General features: G+C 54.5%; 1 protein-coding gene across 2 annotated transcripts in view; it reads left to right on the top strand.

Annotated features, from left to right (window-relative positions):
* The window catches only part of Mvb12b (multivesicular body subunit 12B), a 166557-nt gene that overhangs the window by 81376 nt on the left and 58835 nt on the right, over positions 1–26346 (top strand). For both annotated transcript variants that reach the window (XR_013155328.1, XM_077108808.1), the window contains exon 7: positions 17032–17126. Coding sequence is in view for 1 of the 2 variants with exons in the window: in XM_077108808.1 (XP_076964923.1) it covers positions 17032–17126 (95 nt within the window). In the remaining variant the exon portion in view is untranslated. The remainder of the gene's footprint in view (positions 1–17031; positions 17127–26346) is intronic.

Genomic DNA, 26346 nt, shown 5'->3' with positions numbered 1-26346 from the left:
GTCTTGCATGGAGGAAGGTTAGAAGGCAAGGCCAAGGCCACCCCAGTGGCCTTTCCAAGTTGTCCCCAGAGGAGAACACACTGGCACAGTCTACGCTGCTCACCATAGTGGCAAGAGACAGCTGGGAGTAGGTGGGCTCTGCCTGGTCCCCTTGATGGAGGGCTTGGGTTGCTGCTCGGCTTGAGGGATGCTGGCCCCTCCACAGGTCCATTCCATTTCCTTTTCCTTCACACAGAAGCCATACACACGTCTTGTTTGTTTGTTTGATTCTTGAGATGGGCACGTGTTTTTCCTTTCTTTCCTTGATGTGACTGTCTTTTTAGGACACAGCCTGAAGATCAGGGCTCTTTGCCCAGAGAGCACAGACGTTAGCACTGTGGTTTGAATCCTCTGCACCAGGGGGGCTGCTTTTTGCCCACGCCCTGGACAGGACCAGTAGCAGGGCTATTTCAGAGAAGAGCCCCCCGCCCCACCCAGAGCATAGGGTGAGAGCTGGGCGGGGCACTCCTGGGGCCCAGCATGACTTCACTCCAGCAGACCACACTTGCATCCTTTGTCCCTGACCTCCAGGCCCTCGATGCCTGGCCTCGTCCCCTGGGGTCTCAGACTCCTTAGTCTGGCTCCCTGCTGTCTGACCTGCCTCCCACCCGCCTTCATTATGTGGCTTCCAGAAGCCACTCTGCACACCCTGCCTCCTGCCAGCCCCTCTCCCCTGAGCCCCCAGGATGCTTCCGCCCGTCCTGGCCATGTCATGTGCAGCATCTCCTGGTTCCCTGTCACTGCTGCTTGTTCCAAGTGGCTCTAACTAGATATTTTCCTACTCATCATGGTGCTTTTTCTCCTTTAAGAACCCATTAAAGGTTGGTCCCAGAGAAATCACAGAGGTGACAACATTGCATTGCTGCACATCGGAACCTGCAGGTGCTTTTAGCTGCATCATCTCATTCAACCCAGGAATAGTTGAGTGAGAACTGTGTGGTCCCAAGATGGTTGGGACCTCTGAACTCCAGGTGCCAGGCACATGGGAATTATTTTGGGAAGATATTTATTGAATGTATAAAAGTGAGCTAGTGTACATTTGTAGGACCAGGCACCATGTCCTTATTTACCCATCTTTCCTTCCATCTGTTCTTCTACCTCTCTGTCCATTCACCTGTCTCTCCATCTGTCAGTCTGTCCATCCATCCATCCACCCATCTATCCATCTGTATATCTGTCCATTCCTCCCTTCAGTGGAAGCTTGCATTGCATTGACTGGCATCAGGCTCTGCCCTGGGGCTTCAGAAATAACAACTCCATTCATCCCAACTGTCGCTCCTTGAGGTGAGGGCTGTGACCAGCCCTGTGCAAAACTGGGGACACAGGTCAGAGGGTAAATTTCCCACCCAGAGTCACACAGCTAGTTAGTGTCAGAGTTAGGACCTAAACCGTACTCCATCTGCCTTTGGCTCATAGACTGTCTCTGTGCCCCTGTGCTAGTGGTCACAGGGTCCCTGGTTGGGAAACTTTGGCTGGGAGCTGAGCCTGTGCCTGATCAGGTGCAGCCACCCAGGTGCCCAGCTGTCTTCATGGGCAGCTTCTCCAGCCTCCTGACCAGCACAGCTGGCTGTTAAGGACTTCCTGAGTATGCCCTGATGGGAACTGCCTGCACAGTCACACTCACACCCTCAGACATGGGACCTCGCCGGGGCCTGTGCACAGGAGCTGTGGATGCTGACCATGGGGAACATGTGGTGTCTATACACAGAGGGTCCCATCACCGTCCCCTAGAATGGCTTCACAGCTCTTGCTTTAGCACGGTCCCAAGCAGTGTGGTTTATTCTGGGGGTCATGAGAATGGCGTGAAAGAGACCTTCAGAGTGAGGGCATTTGAATATTTTCAGAATCCTGGCGAGTGGCGCGTGGCTACCTCTGTAGCAGCACCAAACTTAGGGTTGGTGTCAGGGTAATTTTGAAGGAGGAATTTCATTAGAATGCAGTTTGGTATTGTTGGATATGAATGATGAGTTTAGGCTGAGCAATACACTTTTTGATATTAATTTTTAATATGGCTTCTTGGGAAGTCAGAGCTCCTGCTTAATGAAGGATTGACTCGTGGTCGATGCGGCTCCCCCTCTGGGCGGCCTGGGCTTTCAGCCTTGCACAGGCCTCGACCAGGCGTTTGCTGCTTGTGAATGTGCCATTCTGGCGACCTCTGTGACTTGTGGATGTCTTGTTTTCTTTGGTGGCTGTGATGTTACGTGTGCTCTCGGTGCTGGCTGTCCCGGGAAGCAGGCTCTGGGTGTGAGGCCGCCCTCCCAGCCCGAGGTGGAGGGCTCTTTGTGTAGTGGCTGCAGCTCCAGGGTTTGGAGAAAGGCCTTTTTCAGGATTATGAAAATAGTTTTCCGTGTGTCAGAACAGATTTATCAGTTCACTTTAGGGTCGGTTTTGTGAACCAGACCATTTAGAGGAGGGTATTTTACCTTCCATCAGAGTGGAAGCTGACAGTCTATTTGCAGGTGCCCCATGGAATATTTCACCTGGGTCTCTCAGTGTAAATCTAGCCGCCAAATAAAGAAGAAATGAGCACTTCTCCCCCACTATTCCCGGGACCTTACTGCACCCCCAGCGCTCTGCAGTTCTATTGCAAGGCAGGGTTTCAATTATTAATTTGGGTATTTAATAAAATCCTCTGCTTGCAGTAACTTTCAAAAGGCCTTTTGAGTTTATTTGGGCTGAGATTTTTGCCCACGGGTAGGGTAGAATTCAACTTGAAATTCCTTCTTGAGCAGCAGATGTTTTGTTTCCAGTTGAATAATAATATTAATAATAATTATTAGAATAAATATAATCATCATCATCATCATTAATTCAGCCACAATTTTCTGAACATGTTCTGCCAGGTATTGTGTAAATTCTCGAGGGGTATGTGAGTGTGTGTGTGTGTGTTTGTGTGTGTGGATGTGTGTCTCACACACACATACATACATACATACAGTTTTCATTTTTATAACCATGCTGTGAGGTAAATAATCGTGTCCTCACTTTTAAGAGGTGAGGAGACTGACCTTGGAGAGCTGGTGACTTGTCAAGGGCAGAGAGCTGGGATTTGGAGGAGCCAGCACTGAGCCAGGTTCACCTCATGCTCTGCCTGCATGCGAAGACCCTCCAGGCCACCTAGGACTTCAGTGCTTCCTCAGCCAGGGGCAGACACAGCCGCAGCCTGGCCTGCACCCGCTCCCTCAGAGCCTCCTCTTGCTCACGCTGGTCCCCAGCTGCGGAGGGGTGTGCTGCCCGTTGTGGATCGGAGTTCGGCAGCCCCCCCCCAGCTCCTGACTTTGGAGAAGCAGGCGTTTTAGTAGGCTGGAAGGAGATGAAAAGCTAGCAGTGCCCATATGTTCCTGGTTTCTAGAAGTAAGGTCAGCGAGGTTTAGAGACTCTTTCAATATTTCCGTTTATGAGATTAGACTAGAGCGTCTGGAGTGGAAGTGTGGTGCCGGGTCCCAGGCATGGCTTCTGTCTCGTTTCTTTTATGTGGGAGCTCGGTGTTTTGGCATCACTGGGTTCAAGTGGAATAAAACTTAAATGTAGTGAATAAATACCATGACTGGGAGCATTGCTACAGCAGTGAAAGTTAGTTTCCTTTTTAAATTTTATTTTTTTGAAAGTAATCAGAGGCTTGAAAAATAGCAGATTGGTGCAAGGATTGTAATTTAAGTAACAGAAAACTCCCAAGCTTCAAAGAAGTATCTGGTCGTTGGCACTTTCCCAAGGAGCATTTTCCTCCCCTCTCGGAGCTGGCCAGGTGGCGCCATCCGGCCGCACAGGCTGCACTCTCAGTGGTCAGACGTTTTCCCTTTGGTGGTGGATGGGGAACGGGGTGGTGGTGGCTTTCTTAACCCCAGGGTATTGGCAGGAACCTGGGCTCTGAGAGCATTGCCACCTGACCCTGAGGGTACCCTCAACATGGCGCCCCACTTTGCACTTTTCACTGAGAGGTGACATGAGCTGCAGGGAGATACCCAGGGGCCCTGGTGCTGCGGGCATTCTGTCACATGCAGCAGGACACGTTCACTCTCATACCTCTTCGATTCTAAATTTCACAAGCAATTTGTCACTTTAGCAGGGAGCGTCATTAATAACCATTATTTAGAACTGTCGCGTCTTCCTCTCTGTGTGTGAGTGTCTGAGTTAAGCATCCAAAAAATTGGCCTTGTTGGTGGCAAACAGCAGCTCCGTCTTGACAGCCCAAGCTGCCCCAGTCCCTGCCGGCTCAACACCAGGGCAGCCGCGTCTGCCTTCAGTCACCACCAGGGTGGCGACAGAGACTGGCCCAGGCACGTCCTCCTGGAATTCATTAGTATTATTACCAAGGACTGTGTTGTAAATTGAGATTTTTTTTTTTTAACTGCTTGGAAAAAATTTCTACTTAACTATTTCATTTTATTGTACCTAACAAAACAAGAAAGATCTTTCTCACCAAACATTAGAAACAAATAGTGCAGAAACCCCGGCTTCAGAGGGTCCCACTGGACGTGGTCCCTCAGCACTGTTTTAAGTACCGCTGAGATTGCATTGGGTCACCCTGGCTGTGAGGTGGTGGGGACGGAAAGGGCCCAGACCTGCTGACAGCGGGTCAGGGAGAGGTGCCTCGCAGCAGCGGATGCTGATGCTCCTTGTTACTCTCAACATTAGAATTCCACAAAAGTGCTCATAATCACAGTTAATATCTTCAGTGGAGACCACAGGGCAGGCGGGTGCAGAAACAGCGTCTGAGGGAGGGCGAGCTTCACGGGATGCGAGCGAGCGTTATTAGCCTAATGATTCTGCAGCAGTGTTGTGAGTGTGTCGCCTGCGCCCGTGAGTTTGGAAAGTGTGTCAAAACACAGCTTCAATTAGTTTGCTCTAATTATGGCTCTGGAGAGTTTGTAACTACATCACTCCTCATTAAAAGAGATTTTCTTATATGGATTAATGTAACATACAAAGGAAAGTTCCAGAGTTCCCGACGCCATTTGCTCCCGTCACAGGCAGGCTCAGAGCAGGCTGCTGGACCCAGGGTCTCCTGTGGTGGCTGGGCCGAGACTGGGCCGCGACATGGCAAGAGGGGCTGTGCCACACTGCCACACTGCGTCAGGCGGCTCTTTCCTCCGGTTCCAGGATCCACTTTCTGCTAAAAATGGCTGTAGCAAATGTAGCTGTGACTTTTTACCAGAGGGTGATTGAACCTATCTTGGGCTTTTAAGGGACCGCCCCTTGTCTGAGCTATCAGATGTCCCCATTCTGAGCATCTCAGAGATGTCTGAAGGAGAAACATTCTACACCTCCCTTGGCCAAGTGCAGGTGCGGCCACCCTTGGTCCTTCCCCTGGGGGGAAATGCGTTACTGTTAGGCATACAGCAGCTGGAAGCACGTGGTGTCTGTGAAACGTCAGCGAAAGTCTTTTCTTATAGAGAAACAGGAGAACAGTAAGGAAATGAGACCTCTAAACCCGCTTGTGGCTGTAAATGCCTCGTGGAGCCTTTGCTGTTCGGAGAGAAGACGCCGCTGCTGCTTCCCGGCCTGCTGTGGCTCCCCTCCTGGGTACAGGGCAGGCCCACCGTGCCACGCCGCAGCCCCCGCCCAGGTTGGACAGCCTCGCCCTGTCCCTTGTCTCATTCCCCTGAGCTCTTCTGTGCCTCACCTCCTGTCTCCTGAGCAGCTGGTGGCAACAACAATGGGACTCCAGTTCGAGGATCCCAGGGTCGCGTCTTGAACCCAGGGCTCAGGTTTTAGAATCCAGCTGAGGAGGTCAGGTGCCCCAGCCACCAGCCCACTCAGCAGGGGACCCTCCGAGCACTGCTTCTGGTGCCCTCGGCTGGCCTGCAGGTTTCCTGACACGTTCTCAGTGAACTGCGTGTGTGATGAGGGACTGGTGTCTTTGCCCACTCGCGGGCCCTGCTCCCTGGTGACTTGCAGGAGTGCCCCCACAGGGTGGGCAGGACGGGGGGGGGATTAAATGGGGACAGGAGGTCCGCAGATGGTGCACCGGGGCCTTCGTCTTATCCCGGCTCATTCTGACTGTCTGAGCTCACCGGAGACCTTTCTTGCCCGCCTGGGCTCCCCTGCCACAGCTGTGGCTGTGGCCAGCCCAGGGCCGGTGTCCCCCTGCAGGGCTGGGCTGGGCGCTTTGCTTGCAGGGGCGCGGCGGGAAAGGGGTTAAGGTGGGGACTGTGAGTCTTCCAGGCGCTCTCCCAGTTCTACGATAATTTGATGAAGAACTTCACCCTAATTAAATATTCAAATTAGGAATAAGTGTCAATATGGCTTCCCATTGCCTGGAATGATGATTAATTGTATTCAAAACTCTAGTGGCCCGCTGTAATCTAAACCCAACCGTTGTTCTTGATTATTTCTGTACCACACTTGCCATGTTTTTGTTTTAAGATTTAAACTAGTAATTGATTTGCCATATGCCGTGGAGCTGCATGCACTTCAAAGCTGTGCGTTCAGGAACTTGGGGAGTTTGGAATTGCGATTTCCTTAGTCTTCCTATGATAGCTATTTCTTTTCTTTTCTTTCTTTCTTTCTTTCTTTTTTTTTTTTTTTTCTTCTCCAGTGCAGAGTGATTTGGCATTTGGCTGGGGGGAGGGTTGCCCAGGAGGGAAACTCATTGTATATTCAGGTTTGTGGTTTGACGTTATATTGATCCTGGCAAATAGGCGGCTTGAATGGAAACCAACAGTCTGCATTTGTACTCACTGCGCTGTGTGTTAAGAGGGCATCATGGCGTGGGAGAAAGAGCTGACTCGAATCGTGCCTCAGTCAGTTTTTTTAACTGTGTGACCTTAGGCAAGTTCCTTGGCTTCTCTGAGCCACTTTTCTCCTACCTGTACTGTACAATACTGCTTACCTTGCCCGATTGTTTAGAGATGAAGGTGAAGCATGAAGAATAGTGCCAATGCTCAGTAAATGGCAGGAACAAAGCACCTGCCACCTGCCAAAAGCCACTCCCGACTGAGTCAGACTGAGGTCCCACTTCTGTCTTGCTGTGTGACATTTTCGGGGTCACTGTCTTGACACCTAAATCACTGTTTCATTGGTGGGGGCTTTTCTGTACCCCCCATTCTTCCCTGTCTGCAGGTGGGGACCACTAACTAGACTCAGGACTCTCAGTAGATGTTGACTGCTTGGTTCTTAGTCCGTGCCATTGTTTTAAGTTGAAGCTTATGGCTGTAAAGTCCTTTATGGCACGTCTTAGAGTATTTAGGAGACCTATGTATGTGTTTCAAGTGCTTATAGATGAATTCCTAAAAGGAAAAATCTGATTCTTGGTTTTCTAAACTATCTCAGTGTCGGGCATAGTGTTTAGCTTATAGTAGACGCTCAGTCACGATGACCTGCCTGACTCGGTCACCACGCACTGATGGCAGCTGTGGGGTGTGTGCTGCTGCACTGCAGTCTCTCCTTGGACGGGTCGTGTCCCCAGGTTTGGTTGAGTTCAGTTTCCAGTCTAGACGATGGAAGTTTACGAGACAGTGAAGGACATTCCAGAGGATGAGCTTCTCTTTAGGTTGTACAAAAACCTCACCTTCCTTTGCCAGTGTCAACTCAAAAACAGAAAAGTGTCTCGTCACCCTGAGAAGTGGCAGGAAACTTTGGACATGGTGACTTCTCTCTGAGGTTGGCTCCAAAATCAATCCGGAAAGGAAAAGCACTACAGCTTAAGATATTTTCAGGCCTAGAGTCACTAAAATAATTCTCTGTTTTATTGGTGCCAATTTACAAGGAAAAGCTACGGTTTGTTCTTACACCTGGGTCTTCCCAGGTCTCTCCTGAGACTCAGGGCCTCCGCGTGGAGCACAGGAGACCTGGAGCTGGAACTCAGGCTGTGAAGTCACTGAAGAGGACTCGCACACTGGTCAGGCCCTTCCAGCTGAAAATGATCCATTTTAATTACCTCCCAGAGCCAGCCAGTACCTGAGCATATGGTCCTTAAGAAATAAGGCTCCCAAGCTGTCAGTGAGCATGGGCAATGGCCAGGGACCTCTTTGACACTGTCCACCAGCCCCAGAGGGTGGGCACTCTGGAAGGTGCTTATTAAAATGCCAGCAGGTGCGGCAGAGGTCCTCTCCAGTGGCTCCCGGGCCCTGCTCGTGCCAGGTGTTCCGAGGGAGCCTTTCCTCCATTAAGTGGCATTCATCAAGCACATCCTCACACCTGGCCCTGAAGCTGTGCGCCACAGACGCTGCCTTCCCAGCAGGGGTGCAGGAGCGCGAGGGAGTCCTTTGGCCATTTGCTGCGTCCCCTCCCCTCCCCAGCCTCTGCACGTTCCTCTGCCACACCCAGCCCCATCCCTGTCGGGTCGCTCCTCTGCACCTGGTCCCTGTCTGCGCCCCAGCAGAACCTGACACCCTGTGCCCCAGTGCTGCGGCCACCTCCATGCACACCCACTGTGACTCCCCACCTCTCTGACAGGGGTTCCTCTAGTGTTGCCACCTCTCCAATAAAGAGAATCAATTTCTTGTTGAAAAATTTAACATTTAAAAATGTACAGAAAGATGGGGTGAGAGGTCTGCCCGCTCCCCTTCCCAGTTTCTGTTGTCAATAGCAGGAGCATGTCCCTGCCCTGCGCCACCTGACTCTGAGTCCCCTTTTGCCCACATCTGCCGTGGGTGACCTCCCATCATGCGTGGGAGGGGGCCAAGGGCCCCCGTGGTATGTGCGAAGGCGAAACCCTCAAGAGTTATGTTTTCCACCTTAGAAGGCATTCCCCATATTTCAAGTTTCTTTCCTCAGATTTCTAAAGAGAAAGAGTCAACGCCAGTCCTCGTCCCGTTTGCTCCTGGACTCTTGAGTCTGGGTCGGAATGATCTGGAGTGTTTCGTTGTCTTTTGGAGCTGGGTCTTGCTGTGTTGCCGAGGCCGGCCCTGAGCCCCTGGGCTGTGCCTGGCCCACCTTGGGCACACTCCGCATGGAGCACCCCATCCCCATGCACGGTTCCAGCGTTTGTAGAGCCACGAGCACCTTGGAGCTGCCGGAGCGTGTTGCTCCCACAGAGAGCCATGCTTGTGGCCCTGTGCCGATGACGCTGTGCTGGCGTCTGCACCGGCAAGGACCACCTGAAGGAGTAAACATTTCTGAGCCACAGCTGTTTTTGACTTCAGACCTTGGTGGCCCCACTGTCCTCAGGCATTGAGTGGGCAGAGGAGCAGTCTGAAGTCACCCTCAGTGTCCGCTGGGACTTAGCCGAGGAACTTCTCCCTGGCTCTTTTGGGTACAGTGAACTCACTGGCTTGTGTAGATAGGTCTTTTTTGTTGTTGTTTTTAATCAGGAGCATATTTTCAACTTTACCAAAGTGTAATCCGTGTATGGTAAACTGCATGCACTGGAGTTTGCAGGTGATGGGCTTTGACATATGCATACACCTGCGAAACCAACATCAAGGTCACAGGTATATCTGCACCTGGAAGTCCTTTGTGTCCCTTGGCTCTGCTCCCCTCCCTCCTCTGGCAACCAGGATCTGTTTTTGTGAACAGCGTGTACTTCTAGAACTTTCTATAAATGGAATCAGGCCACCTGTGCCTTTTTCTGCCTGCCTTGTTTTACTCAGCGTAATTGTCTTGAGATTTATCATCTTGTGTGTGTTGATCTGAGTTCCTCTTCGATTGCTGACTGACACTCATCATGTCATACATAGCTCGTTTGTCTAGTGCCCTGTTATTGGACATCCAGCTTGGTTTTGGTTTTTGACTATTATAAATAAAGCTGACAGGTGCATTTGTGGATAAATCTCCATATAGACATAGGCATTCATTTACCTCCTGGGTAAAATCTGGAGAGTGTTGATGGGTTTGATGGCTGGGTTTTACGACAGGGTAAGTTCAGCTTTCTAAGAAACCATTTTCTGAATTGGTGGCACTATGACACATTCCAGCTGTTGTCTAGCTCCTGACTTTTCACGGTTCTTGTGGACATGCGTAATATCTAACTGTGACTTACCGTGTGTTTCCCTAGCGAGTGATGATGCTGAGTGTGTCCGTGTGCATATTTGCCATTGTGTTTTCTTTAATGAAGTGTCTGCTTTAAATTTTTTGGCCCTCTTTAAATTGGGTTGCCTTCCGTTCAGTTCAGAGTCCTGTATCTGTCCTAGGTGTGAGTTGGACATATGTTTTATACGTATTTTCTCCAGTCTGTGACTTGCCTTTTCATTTTTGTAACAGTATGTTTTCAAGAACAAGAGTTTTAAATGTTGAAGTTTCATTTTATTGAATTATTCTTCTTGTATAGTTTGTGTTCTCAGTGTCCTATTTTAAAATGAGGGAAGAACTGAGTGGTGGTGCATGTCTGTAATCTCTGTGGTCAGGAGGCTGCAGCAGAAGGATCACAAGTTCAAGGCCAACCTCAGAAACTTGGTGAAACCTGTCTCAAAAAAATCAAAGGGCTGGGATATGGCTTAGTGGTAAGCACCCTGGATTCAATTCCCAGTACAAAAAAAAAAAAAAAAAAAATGAAGGGAAGCGATATCTCAGTATTGTGAAAATCACTGTGGCTTTGTGTTCCCCCTGAAAGTCTTTGACCCCTGGAGCACTGTCCCAGGAAAGTAGAATGGCAGTGAGGTTTCATGCCATGAGGGATGTGTGTCTGTGTGTGTGTGTGTGTGTGTGTGTGTAGCGGGAGGTAAGGAGACCAGCCTCTACCTGCCTCACCACCACTGCCTGCTGCCCCCTGACATCTCCTGAGGACAGCAGGCCCCTCCAGTGCCCCGGCAGAGCCGTCTTCATTATATGTGGCCACTGGCTCCACAAGATTAATGGTAACATTTTAAAAATTCACACAGACCTGGAATCAGCACTAGAAAATACAGATTTAAATTAACAAGGAAAAAGCAGAATCCCATCAAAGGAAATAAATCGTGCTGGCAACTATTGTCACATAATAAAATGTATTCTGTAACTGAAGGGCTTCACATGGAGCTGTCTCCAGCTCCACAGCCGTGTTAATTGAATAAGGTGCTCAGACAGACTTGGGGGAGAAAAATGAAATTTCCCTTGCATCTCTTTAGCAGGATTCATCTCTAGCAGTGTGTGCATCGCTGACCCATTTGTTACAGAACAGCCTGTCCCTACCACCGAGAGGCAGTGGCCATCAGGAGCAGCCCTGCAGGGTGCAGGGCAGGGGATGGGCGAGGACGGCAGGAAAGCGCACCTCAGATAGAACAGCTGTTCTGATTCCGTTCTCTAGTTGTCAGACAGATGTTGGAATAGTAATCTATCCCTCGGTCGGTAGCAGAACTACTGGCCTCTGGTGGTCACCAAGACCTCCTGGGCATGGTGCCAGGGGTCTTCCTCCAGGTGCCATCCTGGACAGAGAGAGTTGAATTTCCCTTAGTCTTCCTGTGGTCTGCCTGCAGAATGGTCGCCTTTGGGGCCTTTGAAGGGACTCTTCTGAAACTGCACTGACACTGCTGTCCCTGGGGCACCAGCATGTTCTCGGCCGCCTCTGCCGTGTTTGAAGCTGCCCAGGCCCTGTTCTTTCTGGGTGCTGCAGGGACACTGGGCACCCATGTGCCACCCCAGGAAGAACTCCATTCCTTGTCTGTCCTCCAGCACAGGCCTGTGCAGCGGCTCTCGTGCCACCGTTCAGCCAGTTGAACTGGTGGACTGGTCAGTGTCCAGGTGCAGGAGGAAGGATGTCTCCTCCTCTTCACTGTTGCTGAGCCTGAGCACAGGCTCTGGCCAGGAAGTTGCCTTTTAAGATGTTTTAAAAGACTGCAGAATATTTCAGTGCACATTTGTACCATAATCTTCTTAACTAGTCCCCTTTTGTTTGAGATTTCATTCAATTTTGGTTTGGGGCTTTATAAGCAATGCCACGAAGAATGTATTTACTGTTTATGTAAAAGTGTCCATGAATCAGAAATAGTTGCATTTTCCAAACCATTAACCAGCCCAGTCCTGGGGATGAGAAGGAGACAAGTGGGAAGGCTTCTGGAAGATTCCCAAATCATCTCTAATTACAAGTCAGAATCAAAGGCATTTGTTCATTCAACAAGTTGGGTAACCATATAGGGTTTTCCTCAACATTCCTAAGCACCCACCATGTTGGGCACTGTCCTCAGCACTGGGGACATGGGGAGGGGAGGTGATGGAGGTTATGTTCTGGTGACCCCAAACCAAATCAGACCTCCCCATGGAGAGGGAAGGGAGGGAAGAGAGTGACTGGGGGTGGGTGTCTCCCCAAAAGGCAGTCAGGGCAGGCCTGGCCCAGGAGGAGGAGCCAGCTTCTGAGGAGCTGGAGAAAGAGTGTTTCGGGCAGAGGGACCCAAGTGCAGAGGCCCTGGGGCAGGAGCGGGAGCCAGCGGGGCAGGGGGCTAGAGCTGCAGGTGGGGCTGGCGGACCTGTGTGGAGGAGCACAGGTTAGAGGCTGCCAGAGGGAGACAGGCTCCCACCGTGGCGCGTTTCCACTTCCTCTTGGTGCAGAGGGAGATCCCCGGGGGCTTTTGTTCTGGTCCTGCACTCAGGCCCACATGAGCAGGACCTGCGTAAGCCAGGTGGCAGGATGGGAAGAGCTGACCAGAACTGGAGGTCACAGTGCTTGTCGGGCTCGCTGCCTGCCTGCCTCCCTGCCACCCCCAGAGTGCGCCCCTGCCGGGCATTGGTGCTGGGGTCTGGACCTGTGTCTGGCAGACTCACCACTGCAGCCTCCCTGCCTCCCTGGGCCTCATGCTGTGGTTACCTGCCTGTGGGCTGCACCGGGTCCTGGAGGGCCACCACGCAGGCAGGTGGCAGGCATGGAGTCCTGGCATCACTGATCTTCAGAGGTGTCTTGAGGGCAGCCACGCGGTCTTGGCTGAGTTACCTCAGTCTCCACACCTGATGGGGTCCAGGTGATAGGCCAGGGAGACATGAAGACAGCAGCATGCGGGACACGGGCTGACCTTTCCCGAATCCCTGGCTTTCTCTTCATTGGCTTCACCTCTGAGAATTTCAGTTTCCTGTTCAGTTAAGTGAGAATGACTATTCCTGTCTAAAAGATGGCCGAGAGGTAAGCCAGGGACAGTTCCTCCCTGGCAGGTGCTTCTCTGGGGACCTGGAGTCTTGGTTCGCTCTGGGACTCAGCAGGGACTTCATCCTGTTCAAGCCCAGGTGACCGTCCCCTCTGCCCAGAGTGTTCATTCTCAGCAGCAGGAGGCCTTGGTGGGCCTTTCTGTCCTATCCCTGTGTCCCCTGTGTTCCTGCTGCCTCGGTGCAGGAGAGTGGGAGCAAAAAGCACACACAGGAAAAGGCTCTGCCGAGGGAAGAGGAGCCCGGCCTCAAGCCCTCAAGCCCCTGAACCCCGGGGCTCTCACCAGCCTCTCTGGCTGGAGTTTTTGAAACCTGATTTCAGCTCAGCAGATTCCGGTAGAGCAGCTGCCTGTCAGAGATCAGCCTGAAACGTGAATTTTCTTTTAACTTCCCACCCCCCACCCAACAACACATCGTCTGTCGTATAAACAGAAACTGCCCCTCCCCTGAATACCTGCTGCTCTGCCCTCGTTTCCACAGCAAAGGTGGGTGGGAGTGGGGTGCCCTGCAGACACCCCTCGGGTCCAGTGAGGAAAACAAACAGAGCTAACAGCAGTTCACCACAGGGACCCAGGGCCTCAGTGGACTGAGTTCTCCCCTAATTTGGTCAACAAATGTCTAATAGGCGTCCACTCTGTGAAGAATGGCCCTAGAAAGTAGAGCCCTGGCCCTCGCATTGAGGAGGATCCAGTGGTGAGAGGACACGCAGCTCAGTACAGCCCGAGACAAGCCCAGGCAAGGCTCTTAGCAGAGAGAGAGGGCTGGGGGGTCCTGAAGGACGAAGGGGTCTGGAGAGTGTGGAGGAAGAAGGACCAGCATGGGCACGGAATCAGGCCCAGGCTTGAGGAGCCAGGGCCTTCAGAGGCCTCCAGGACTCCCCGGCTGCTGGCAGAGGTGGCTGTGGTGGGTCGGCTGTGCGTTGGACCTTGTGGACGTGGGCTGTGAGCGTGCCAGGACCCTTGCAAACGGCAGCTTTTGGAAGGCAGGAGGAGGAGGGAGGCCCAGCGGACGTGCCTAAAGTGCAAGGGGAACGGGCCCAGTCAGGAGCGTGCAGGGTGGGCAGCCGAGCTGTTCCCATGCCCCAGAGGCCAGGAGGTTCAGATGCCAAGCTCCTCTTTGGATGGGCAGCCAAAGAGCTAGGCTCCATGATTCTCTAGAATGCACCTCTTTTTAAGTCTAGTTTGCCACAGAATTGCCACAAAACTATCCCCTTAGGGGTCTGCGGCAGGTCATTTTGACAGTGATTCAGGCTCTGCACAAGTTCCCCAACAGTGTGCTTCAGCTTGTTCCCGTCCCTGTCTACCTGGAGTCTCAGTCTAGTTCTTCATGGTTCCACTAGAGGTGAACTTTTATAACTGTCATTTGGTCTTTGTCACAGCTCTGCTTAAAAATGCTTCAGGATAAAGTCCAGGCTGTGGGGCCCCATGCTCCACCCTGGCCAGCTTGGTCCCCTCAGCTCTTCCCACTGGCCAATGTCCTCCTCCTCCCAGATGCCTGCAGAGCCTGGAGTGCACGGCCTCCTCCATGTTGCCCCAGACTCTTCAGGTCCCCACGTCAGCCCAAGTCCTGGCAGAAGCCTTCCCCGAACCACTGCCTGCCTCCCCAGCGCCACCATCTTCCTGCTTCCACAGGAGCTCATGCTTGGAAGCAGGTGTTCACATCACTTTGTGACAATTCTGGGCCCCCCTTGTTCTGCCACTGCTAAGTTCCCACACTTCTGTGTCCATGCATTTGACCCTGGTGCTCAGGCTGGCCCTTTCCGGCCTCCTTGTTCACACGTCTTCCCAAGTTCTACGAGGACTGCCTGCTCCTGGGCCTCCCTCTCGCCCTGGAGTGTCGCTGCACCACCCGGGCTGTGGCCCTTGCGAGGCCTGGTGCACCTTTTTAGGACTTTAAAGCTTAGAAATCATAGCATCTGGCAGCCCAGTTCTCCCCAGCTCCTGCACGTTCCCACATTGGTCCAGGGGATGCAGTAGCAGTGTGCACCCCGGGCCCGTGTCTCGGGCATGACATCTGCTGTCATGAAGGGCCCACGCTGGCTTCTGTTCTGTGGCCACTTGGGGAGCCACTGAGCCATCCATGGTTCCGTTTTGCACTGTGCCTGCTCCTCAGCTAGTGCCCCATAACTGCCCACCAGGGCCTTGTGAGGCACCATGGAGAACATATGATGTTCACATTCCCACCAGCCAGCACCTGGTGACACCCTACAGGGCCACCTTTGCCATTCCCTCAGCCATGGCCGCGGGCAGCGCTTCGTTCCCCCATGAAGCTCCAACAGACCACTCACCACCTTCTGCCGCACTCCTGACCCTCCAGGTTCCTAGCCCTGACCCGCTTTGAAGTCTGGGCCAGGGCCTGTTAGAAATGGGTTCCTGCTCTGTAGCCCAACAGGCTACTGAACCAGGCACCTCAGGGCCAGGCCTGTGCATCTCTCTTGTTAGCGTCCCCAGAGACCTGACACCTTCATCTGTGTGCCATGATGAGTGGCAGAGGTTGGGAACCTCTACCCCAGGGATAAAACCCAGACCCCCTTATGTGGCACTTGGCATCCATTCCAGGCCACCCCCACCCCACTTTCTATGCCATGCTCCGGGGTGAGTGGGAGCCTTGGGGACGTTCCAGGCTCCAGTAACCCACACCACAGCGTTGCCTTCCTTGACTGCCTGGGGGTGCCTCTACTCCTTCACCCACCCCCCAAGATGTCATGAGGCCCTCCTCTCAGGGGTCCTTCCCCCGTGCTCAGCAGCACCCATGTTTCCTTTTCCTCTGGCACTGGACACATGGCACAGTGACCTTTCCCAGCCCCTGATCCCTGCAGCCTGGGAGCTCCCCTGGCAGCGCCCCGAGGCTCCTTGGTTAGCCCCTTTGCACCTAGGTGGTGCACTCCAGGGTGCCTCAGGGACACATCTCTGTGGAACAGGGGTCCCCTGTAAAGGCAGCCCACAGTGCTACCTTGTCCCAAAAAGATTTCTGCCACTGCAGCTCTGTCCCAGGCTCGTGGGAATAGCCCTGCCTGAGAGCCTTCCTCCAGTGTCCCCACACATGGCGGGTGTCACCTAGCCTTCCTGCAGGTCCCCACACCCAGCAGGGGTCCTGGACTGTCTCACAGTATCAGGTGAAAAGGCTCTACATTGGTGACAACTCCCCCGTGTAATAAATGCTCCCCCGTCTCCCCTCTGGAAAAGCCCAGGTGTGGCCACAGTGGGACTGCTGAGCCCTGCACGCCCCCACAGCCATCCCTCCCGAGGTGCGGGTGGCAGGCACTCCCCGACCTGCAGGGTTTTGAGCTTGCTCCACTGCCACTCGTGGCCTTCCAGCCTGAGGTGGCTCGCAGCCCCACCTCGGGAGCACGTCCCGTGGTCTGAGTGCTCGGCTTAGTGCTCATCAGGTGCTTCCACGGACAACACCTGAACCACGCAAGACAGCAGTGGCCCAGGTGGAGGTGCTTTCCTGAGCACCTACTGTGTGCTTCACCTGCAGGGACCCCAGACCCAGCTGACCAGAGCAGAGTGCTTTCCTGATGGCAGAGGTCCCTGGTCCCTGAGCTCACCTGGGAATAACACCTGGCACCTTCACCTCCGAGTGTTTCTTCACATGCCATGGCCCTCCCCACCTTGAGGCAGATGTGGAGCCACAGGGTGGACACTGAGCAGGCCGGGCTCGTGTCCAGAGCTGGTGTCTTGGTGCCACTGGTGCATATGCCCAGCACGCAGAGGCCCGGGTCAGACTGCCGCCTCCATAGAGTGCCTGGGACACGCCTGGGGAGTCGTTCCCTCCCTTGGGTGCCCTGTGCAGTGCGGGGAAGGAGGCTGTTGGTGTCTGGAAGCCTCTGGATCCTTGGGGGGAGGCCCGGAGGCTGGTGGGGAAGTGGAGGAGGAAGCGGCTGGCCCACGCACGCTCCCCTGCGGGTGTGCAGGACCCTGGCGACAGCTCTGGGGGTGAGTGGGAGCCTTGGGGACGTTCCAGGCTCCAGTAACCGCCTCTCTCCCCTCTGCCTCTTTCCAGGCACATCTCTCTAACGCTCCCCGCCACCTTCCGAGGCAGGAACAGCAGCCGGACGGACTATGAGTACCAGCACTCCAACTTGTATGCCATATCAGGTACGTGGGGTCTGTGTCCGGTGGCATCTGCCCTGCGGGGACCCCGCCTCCCCTTGCCTTTGTGTTACCGCGGCACTTACAGAGAAGAGGCCAAGTGCTCAGCAGGCTTTGAAATTAATGATGGAAAACAGCGTGTGGGGTTCGCAGGCTGGAAGGGAGGGTCAGAGAACACCCTCCCCTGCTGGGCCCCGTCTCCCCCGGGATGGGGAGCAGTGCCACGCTGAGTGGGGCCAGCACCCTCCGCTCGTGTCTCACAGCCAGACTGTGTCCCAAGGCGGCACCGGCCGTCTCCCCCATGCGCCCAGAGTGTGAGTCCATGATTTCTCAACCCAGCCTTGAAACTGACAGTGTCACCTTGGCAGGAGCCTCATCATCCCTGGTCCCCCTCCTCGCCTCCACCGGGAGGGGCAGTTTACCAGGCTTGTTTCAGGTGTGGGCGTCCTTATGCCCTGGGTAGTGTAGGCCACTTGCCAAGAGCCCAGGAAACCACACTTGCCTCTGATTGTCCGGGGCCGCCAGTCGGTGTTTGTGTATAAGGGGGAAGTGGTAAATCGGTGCCACTTACCCGCGCACGCCCTTAATGGTGAGTGACGTTTTGAACGCGGGAACATGGCATTCATTCATGTACCGTAATGAATCGGTTATTTAAAAGGTAATCTTTTTTCTAAAAATTGCAACTTCAGGTTACTAAACAGATGAAATAGAACAATGGCATAATTCTTGTCAGTATTAGTTTCTCTCGTTATGATCACTCCCTAATAGGTTTGGAAGTATAAGCAAAAGCCAGTTGTTCCATTTCCGGGCTGAGCTCCTGCTGGGAAGGGGAGGACAGGGGTGTTCTCAGCCCCCGCCCTGGCTCCACGCCAGGAGCCAGGCTCTCCCGGGGAGAAGGCGCGTGTTTGTCTAAGTGCAGCTTCTCCAGGGAGTTCTTTTATGCTGTGGCTATTTCGCCAGAGTCGACAGGGAGCAGAACAAGTGTGGAAAGATGACCTATTTTGTAGAAAAGCTGAATATGTCCCCAGATGTTTAGTGGCAGAGTGGCGTGTAACAGGCCCAGGAAATCCAGCAGGCAGGGCTGGTCGCAGTGCACGCAAGGACAGCCCATCAAACAGATGACTTTTCGCCTGCAGCCTCTGCTCTCTTTCCAGTGCAGTGTTGGGCTGCACCCACCTTCCCCGCATCCTCTGATGGCTTTCCCAGCTGTTGGCGTTTCTGCAGCAAAGAGCCAGGAGTGAAATCTCTGGTTTGGCAAGACTGTTGCTGCCTGCCTCTGGACCGCTGCTTCCTCGCCCTGCGGTTGATGAGGTGTTGTCCGGTGCGTTTCAGCTGTTAGTTTAGCAATACCAAGGTGACTGCCTCAAGACACAGGGGAAGCCATTCAGAAACTTCCTGTTCCATTTATGTGAGTGGCAGTCAATGGGATTTTATCTTCCAGAGGCAGTTAGGGCCCCAGCCCACGTCAGGGGCAGCTCAGACTGCCTCCGAGGCTGCAGGCCTCCAAATTGCTCTGCCAGGGCCCAGGGCTGCTTTGTAGTGATGCTGCCAGAAATACCCTGCAGGACCCACCGGCTCCACACGGCCTGCAAGCTCAGCACTGGGCAACTAGGGCGCGACTGGGAAGCCTGCCCACCCAGCCCCTGGCAGCCGGCCTGTGCATGGTTCTGGCTAGAAGGGAGCAAAGACCACCCCCTCTCCCCACCTCAAAGAGTGTCTGGTGCCAAGTGGCACATCTCCATTTGGTATTGCAAAGTTGGGGTTTGCAACAGTTTATTCCAAAACAGTTCCGGCAGAGTGTGCCCCAGGTCCTAGCCCCTGCCCGGCGCTGGCGCCTTCATGGCTGGAGTCTCGCTGCTGATGAAACGAATCGTCAAGCGCTTCTTCCAGAGCGACCCTGGCACATGTTCACTGCACACTCCAGGCCCCAAGCTCTTGCTGCAGCCTCTGGGACACCGTGTTCCTCCTGAGGACCTCTGGTTAGTGCTCCCTAGTTTGTGGCCCCGTCCTAGGGAAAGTAGATCTCAAAACAGTGGAATCAGAAGTTTGAAAAGCAGTCCATATTTAACACGCGGGGGTGGGCTTTTACTTTTAGTTATTGTCTCAGTGGCGTGCCTGTTAAGAACTCATTTTCCTGGACCTTGTGCTGAGACAGGCCTCCTGCGCATTACCTGCGAGGCAGAGCCACTGCTCTGGGCCGCTGGAGGCACCTGCAGACCTGACACTCAGCTCTGTCCCCGGCACACGAGGCGCCCCTGAAATGTGTGTGGAAGAAAGGAGTTAACCTAGCATCTGCCTTGCCAGGAACACCCTCCAGGACCCCGGGGCAGGTGATCAACCTGATTGGCCTCCTCAACCCCCAGAGCCTGGGGCCACACCCTTCCTTCCGGAAGCAGCCCCTTCTGTCTCCCAGACCCTTGCTCCTCAAGCTCCTCTGTCTCCTGCGTGTTCACAGCCACTCAGCAGCTTGGGGCACTCTGCGTTCCATCGGCCAAGTTTGTCAGCTGGTCTCCACAGTGGAGCAGATGTTTCTCTTGTCCACAGAAGAGGGGAGGGACTTGCATGGGCCCAGTGCTGGAATCCTGAGACGCCCATGTCCCTTGCCTTGCCAATTCTTTCCCCAGTCAGAATGGCCACGGAGGAGACCTTTGGTCCTCACGCTTCCTTCTCTAGGAGTCTCTTCTAGAAAATGCTTACAGATATGCAGACAGATTTATCCAGAGGATGAGCACGACTGTCTTTGAAAACCACAGCTCCAAAAGAGGGATGGAGGCAGGTGCTGGAGCGTAAGTGCCAGCCAGTGGCCTTCACTTCTCCGCTGTCCGGAGGGGGACGGCTTAGTTGGAAAGGTGAGGGGGAGCGCCAGTGTGTTCAAGTGATTTCTTGTGAAATGCGCACATCTGAAGGTCTTAGAGGCCCACGCCCAGGGTGGTGGGGTTTGCCCCGAGTCTCCAGTCCTGTCTTCTTCCCCAGCTTTCTGGCCATTTCCCGTTTTTCTGTAATAGCGTGTGTCGCTGTTATAATAAGACACAGACCTGGCGTTAATGTGGCGTCTTCTCGGTAAACCCCAGGGGCCCCTAAAGATCACCCAGGTTTTTCTGAGCGCTCACAAGCTGCCTGGCTTGCACTGTGCTTTCAGGGCTTACTGGAAATTGCTTCCAGACCACAGATCAATAACTTTCTTGTCCTGCCTGGAGAATATAATTTCGCTTGTCGTCCTGTCCCCTGAGCCCTGCTCAGCGAGGCTCCTCCACACTCCCTGGCTCCTACTTTCACCCTCACGTCCCACTGGCCAGCAGCTGGTGGAGCCGTCACCCCAACTCTGTTCTTGGGTCCAGGTCAGTTCCCACGTCACCGCTCGTTGGTTTGGAGGTGGCCTTCATAGAGAAGGAGCTGGGAGGGAAGTGGCAGCTCCAGGCTTGATTCAGGCTGTCCCTTTGTGTTCAGTGGCAGCCAGCCTCAGCCTGAGGCCACCTCCCTCTCACAGCCTTCCCTGGGATCCGCACTTTGTAAATAGTCCAGAAAAGGGGAGTCGTGTTTAGTGGTGTGTGAAAATGACACAAAATCCAGATCAGTTCTTTTGGCGCCCAGCCGTACCTGGTTGTCTCTTGTGCCCCCACGCCACTGGGGCAGAAACCACATGGCCCCCAAACTCAGGCCCCGTCTGCAGCACCTGCCTGACGGGGGTCCCGGGGGCGCGCTGCTCCTTGCTCTTTTTTCCTATCTGAACTCCTCTGGGAAAGCACCTGTGTTCCCCGTTCTCCCTTTTGGTGAGTGGTGGCTTGTGCTTCCCAGGCTCCTGTGCTGTCCCTCTCCAGTGGCCCTGTGGTCCTGGGGGTTCAGTCGTGCCTGAGGTCTGCCTCTGGGGGCCCTCCTCAGGGCTCCTCTCCAGCCTGCCCCCAGACGTCCTCCTCAGTCTCTTCCTGCTCGCCGTTGTCCTCTAAGAGCGCCTCCCCTTCCTGAAGCCTTCCGTCTTAGCCCCAAGCCCAGCCTCCCTCACTCCCCCGGACAGTGCACCTTCACTCGTCTCGGTTTCACCTGGTCCTGAAGGATCTGCAGCAGCCCCTCAGACACAGAGCAGAGCGGGAAGGGACGCTAGACACAAGAGTCACTGGCAGCGGGACAGAAGCAGGCGCAGCTGTGCCAGGTCTCAGGATTTGGTCCTGAGCCGGAAGCCGTGTCCCTTCCGAGCGGTCCCAGGCTCAGTGCCGAAGACCACATGGAGCCCGGGCAAGGCCTCTGCGGCCAGCTATGTTTGTTATTTTCAGACAGACGCTCCTCAGCTCCGCCCTTGCTGCAGCACGCTCCCTGTGAGCGGTGACCCTGTAGATGCGTCTTAACCCAGTCCCCGCATTGCCTGGCACTGTCCGTGGGGAGGGTCCTGTCCAGTACCGTGGCAGCATTCCAACACGGCCCAGTGGCAGTGACCGTGAGTTTGGCAAAGACAGACTGTGTCTCGGGGGGCACTCAGGCTGAAGTGTCCCTAGGGTGTCCAAAAGTTGAGTAAAGGGCTGTGAGGGGACCAGAGGCCTTGGGATGCGGGAGGGACGGGCGTTACACCTGCCAAGCATCTGGCCACTTCCTGAGGCTGGGCAGGCAAGGAGGCTCCACATGCCCCTCCCAACCCAGGTATGCCTCCCTCCCCTCGGTCCCTGGCAGCCTTTGCTCAGGCGTGAGACACCAGAGGCCGGGAAGCCACACACACTGCCCTCCGTCATTGCCACTGTTGTAGACTGCCAGTTTCTCTCCAAGGGTGGAGGTTTTCCTAACCACAAAAAACTTACATTTCCTCCCTTTTGAAAAAAAAGTGGCATGGTGGTGTAAGACAGGAAAATCGAGCAGATGCCACTGAAACCGGCGTGCCGTGAGACCGAGGCTCCCAGACCCCCTCGCACCAGGACGCAGTGCGGTGCAGACTGCCAAGGCCCGGGGGTGCTGGACGGGCCAGGGCACTTCTCTGAGCAGTTGGGAGGCTGTGGGGCTCCTCGTGTGCCACCGGCATGCCACTTGAGAACGTGAATGGAACGCCCAGGTGCCAGGACGAGCGCCACACAGGGCCATCCGGGCGCTCGGGGCCAGTGGCCAGGACCCATGGCGCTTGTCTTTTTCTCTTTGCTAGGGAAGCCCCTTATTACCCCACAGCCGTTCCCCTTAAAATCCAGCCCCCTTTCAAGACCTTTGACACCAGGAAGGTGTGAGTGTGGTCAGACGGCGGCCAGCATCCCTCTCATCGGGGCCGAGGAGGATTTGATCTGCAGAGCCGTGGACAAGTCGTGCAGCTCTGACGTTGGACGGGAGGGCACGAGGCAATTAAAAATAATTAATGATTTCTGAGAATCAGCCTCCTGCATGCAGTTTTAATCTAGTCCTCATTTAAATTGGAAGATGGACATTTAATTATCAGCATTGTGAAATTCGTGATTTATATATTTCATCCCATTGGATAAAACTCCTGCCCCTAGCTCTTCATCTCCCGATGCAGCAGATCTGAGCTCCTTACGGTGGGATCTGAAAACCCACCTGCTGCAGACCCCACGGTGCAGACGCGATTCCTTTCACATGTGGTTACTTGAGACCAGTCTCTAGATGAGGGGACGATCTAAAATAAACAGCAACCCTTCACGACTGAGGAGCCCTGTGGAGTAGGGACTGGGGGATAGAAGATGCCCCCACCTGTGAGGGGCACAGCCACAGCCCTGGACAGATTCGCACTGGGCTCTGAGCATGCCCGCTGAAGGCCTCCTCTTCCCGTGGGTTGGGCGTCAGCTCAAGCAAGGAAAAGAGCCGCTGCGTCCTGTGGCGGTGCCTGAGTGACGGCTGCCTCTGCATTCGCGGGTCTCCGTGGCCTTTGTCTTTGGTGACGTGTTCTTGTGGCCTGCTGTGGCTTTGGATTCCAGGCCTCTGCTTCCCTTTTCTTCCTTCACTGGGATTTCTCAGAGCCGCCTGGGGTAGGTTGTGGGCAGGGTGACAAAGCTCCAGAGGGTGACAAAGGTCCCAGCAAGGGACATCGGCTTGGCAGAGCCACAGATAGTCACATATGGGGAAATTCCTGAACGAGTGAAAAATCCTCCTGATCGTGGCGCTCACATCAAGGGAGCCAGGTCATCGCAGAGGCTTATCAATCTCTATCATCACCTGTAACAGCCGCTGCTCCCCTGTCCATCCATCTGCCCTGGCCCTGACTGACAAGGAGACCGCGTATAAAGGGAATACAATGAGGACAGAAGAAACGCGTGGGAGTGGGGGGCTCGGTCGCAGGCACGCCTGTGCGTCCTGATGTAGAGGTGCGGCTGACAGGTGGCCAGGTTTGCTCTGCACACAGCCATGTGTGCGCTGTCAGGCGCACGCACGCTGCCTTGTTTCGATTGATGAATTGCCTGCTTTCTTGATTAAACCTTCCGTCACTTAAGAAACAAAAAGCCTGTGTTTAGATGGCAGAGTGGGACATGTCAAAAAAATCTGTCTCCTTTACCTTTGTGCAGATGTTGGGCACAGACTGTAACATGTATTATTAAAATGAATGTGGCATTTACTGTGCATTATTCCTTTCCTGGGAGAAAGGACTGTAAATTATATGCTAATAATAAGCTTTAACCCTTTCGAAATGCAAAAGATTTAAGAGTGCAAATATTCATGTAGGCCCGGCTAATTGGATGTGCTTTTATACATCCTCCGCGGTGGCGGTGTCACCGGAGTTAATGAACGGCGCGTGCGGGCAGACGCGCGGGGCACTCAGGAGCCCTCGCCTCGGAGGGTTGCTGCTTCCAGTGCCTCTGCCGGGATGTCACAGGGAAAGGCCCAAAGACCCTGCACAGAGCTCTGGCCGCCCTCTCAGCGAGTCCTGGGGAGCCACCAGTGTCCCCCTCTCCACCCTCCGGTGTTTCTGCTCAGGCCAGGCCACGCGCTTCCCTGGCTCTCCTCCTTCACCAGGTTTTCCCAGCCTACGTCCAGGCACCAGGGGACAGAGCTGCCTCTCAAAGCTCAGCTTGGCTTTTGCTCTTCAGGTCAAAGCTTCATGACCCCACGCCCCGGCCCATGACCTGCCTGGCGATGTCTGTGACCTGTGACCCTTCCCCTGCATCCCACGGAGCCATCTCACCTTTGTGTCTGCACATCTGTGCCAGGCACTGCAGTGCCCCCCCCCCCCCAGGCCTCTGTCCCCATCTGTGAAGGCCAGAACTGGGACTGCCCTCCACAAGCCCTCTGATTCCCCTGGGGCCGCTGCTCTTCCTGGTCCACCACTCTGCAGGTGCTGGGGGACCTCCCCTGTGAGCACATGGAGCCAGGCGAGACCCCACTGAGAGAGGACAGAGGCAGCCTTCCGTCCCTTTGAAGTGAGGAGGACGTAAATAAACAAGGGCCAGAAGAAAGCAAGGCTCTTCATTCTCCACCCTTTCCTCAGACCCTGAGAGCGGCTGAGTGCCGGGCTCTGTGCCTCTGAGCTAAACAGAAGCCTGTTGAAAGGGCTATCATGTGACTGATGGGATACGGGGGTCAGAAGCACAGATTCCAGTCTTGGCCCTGACACATACTGATCATCATCCAGAGCTGCTGCGAGTAGCTGCCCGGATTGTGCACTGTACAACACATGTGAATGGCAGCCCCTGGAGCCATGTATTTGCTACCTTGGACAAGCCCTGTATTGGGCCAGCTCATATTCTTCTTTATACCTGTAACAGAACGCAGTAACTACCTGCTGCTCCCCTGCATTGTTGCGAGGACCGGGGTGTGTGAGAACATTGTGTAAGCCAGGGTGCTGCAGTGGTGTCACTTCCTCCGCATTCACCTCCCCTGCAGGGGTGCAGTCCACAGAGCAACCCAAAGATTGGTTGAGAATGATCACTCGGGCTCCCTGGCTCGCGCCCAGCAAGGTCGCCTCCTTAGCCTCGTGCTTCCTTATATAATTTTGATATATAAGATGCCTTCTCTGAGCACTCGGGGAAAATTTCTTCCTCAGTCCAGAGAAACTTGCAATAAAAGGCTGTCTGGCGTGGCTCGGCGCACACCCCTGGCAGCCGAGACGGTCTGTCACGCATCATCACTTAGGAGTGGGCTATTTTCAGTGGCAAGCAGCCCACGAGCCCTTTCTCGGGGAGGTGACGGCACGGCCACTCAGGAGGGAGAGGCCAGCCTCGGTAGCCGCCTCCACTCTGCGGGGGCCGGGGCTGCTGCAGGTTTCCTCTCTGCTCCCCCTGTGCACAGAGGGGAGAGCAAGACTTTCCAGTTTCGTCATCGTGAAAAATAAAAATGTTATTAGGTGGCAGATACGTCAGTGCCCTGTGCCTCCTCCTTTGTTTGGCTCCTGAGTGTGGCGCGGCGCAGGCAGCCCAGGTTCATGGGCCTCAGCCCTGCTCCAGCCTGGGCCGGTGGCAGGGCCTGGGTGCGCGGCAGGAGCCAGGTTAGCTGGTCGGGAGAAGTGACTGAAGTCAGGCACAGGGCCCTGCCTGTCGGGGTCTCCACTCTCGCGTCCCCTCAGTCACACTGCAGTGACAACACCAGCTGTCATAGCCACAGCAGTCCAGCTAGCACTGACTGAGGACGCCCTGTGTGGGTCTGCCATGTCCAGGCTCCAGGCCGCAGGCCCCCAGCTGAAGGTGGCCAGATGTGGCCCTAAACCTGGAGCTGCTGGGGAAGGAAGCGCTCTGGGACTCCTTCCCCCTGGGTGTTCATCTTCCCGTCTGGTTCCCAGCGGGAACATGCCCCGTTCCCCCTCACGGTTCCCTTCCGCGTAGGTGGCACCATCAGACCTGGGGAAAGCGCTGAGGACACAGGAGGGCGCTTGGTCCCGCTCTTCATCTGCCTCCGCACTTCTTCTGAGGTCTGCTGTGGAGGGAGGAAGTGGTGGGCTTACCAGACACCCCTGCCCGGGGCAGCTTGTGACCACTCAGCCCGTTTCTTTGTCTCTTTCTCACAATAATAAACTAGGGGCTGCAAGGGGGGAATGGTACAATTAAGGCAACTTCTTTCATTTGAGCACAATGAGGGAGCTGAAGTTGATTTTGCTTTATTAAAATGGATCACATTAATTGGATTAATTTATTTACTGATGCCCAGCTGCCCCCCACCCCTGCCCTGTATGTGCTGGATACACACGTCCACACGTCTTGTCATTAGTCCCAACGTGTCCCGGGTGAGAAGACCTTTTGCAGGTGGGAGGAAGGTCCTGAGAGGCTGCAGATGCCCATGTTGCAGCACAGGGTGGAGCCATGCACCGTCTTGGTCCCCA

This window comes from Callospermophilus lateralis, chromosome 2 (assembly GCF_048772815.1).
Source record: "Callospermophilus lateralis isolate mCalLat2 chromosome 2, mCalLat2.hap1, whole genome shotgun sequence".
NCBI classification, from domain to species: domain Eukaryota; kingdom Metazoa; phylum Chordata; class Mammalia; order Rodentia; family Sciuridae; genus Callospermophilus; species Callospermophilus lateralis.
This window is presented reverse-complemented; position numbering and strand designations above follow the sequence as displayed.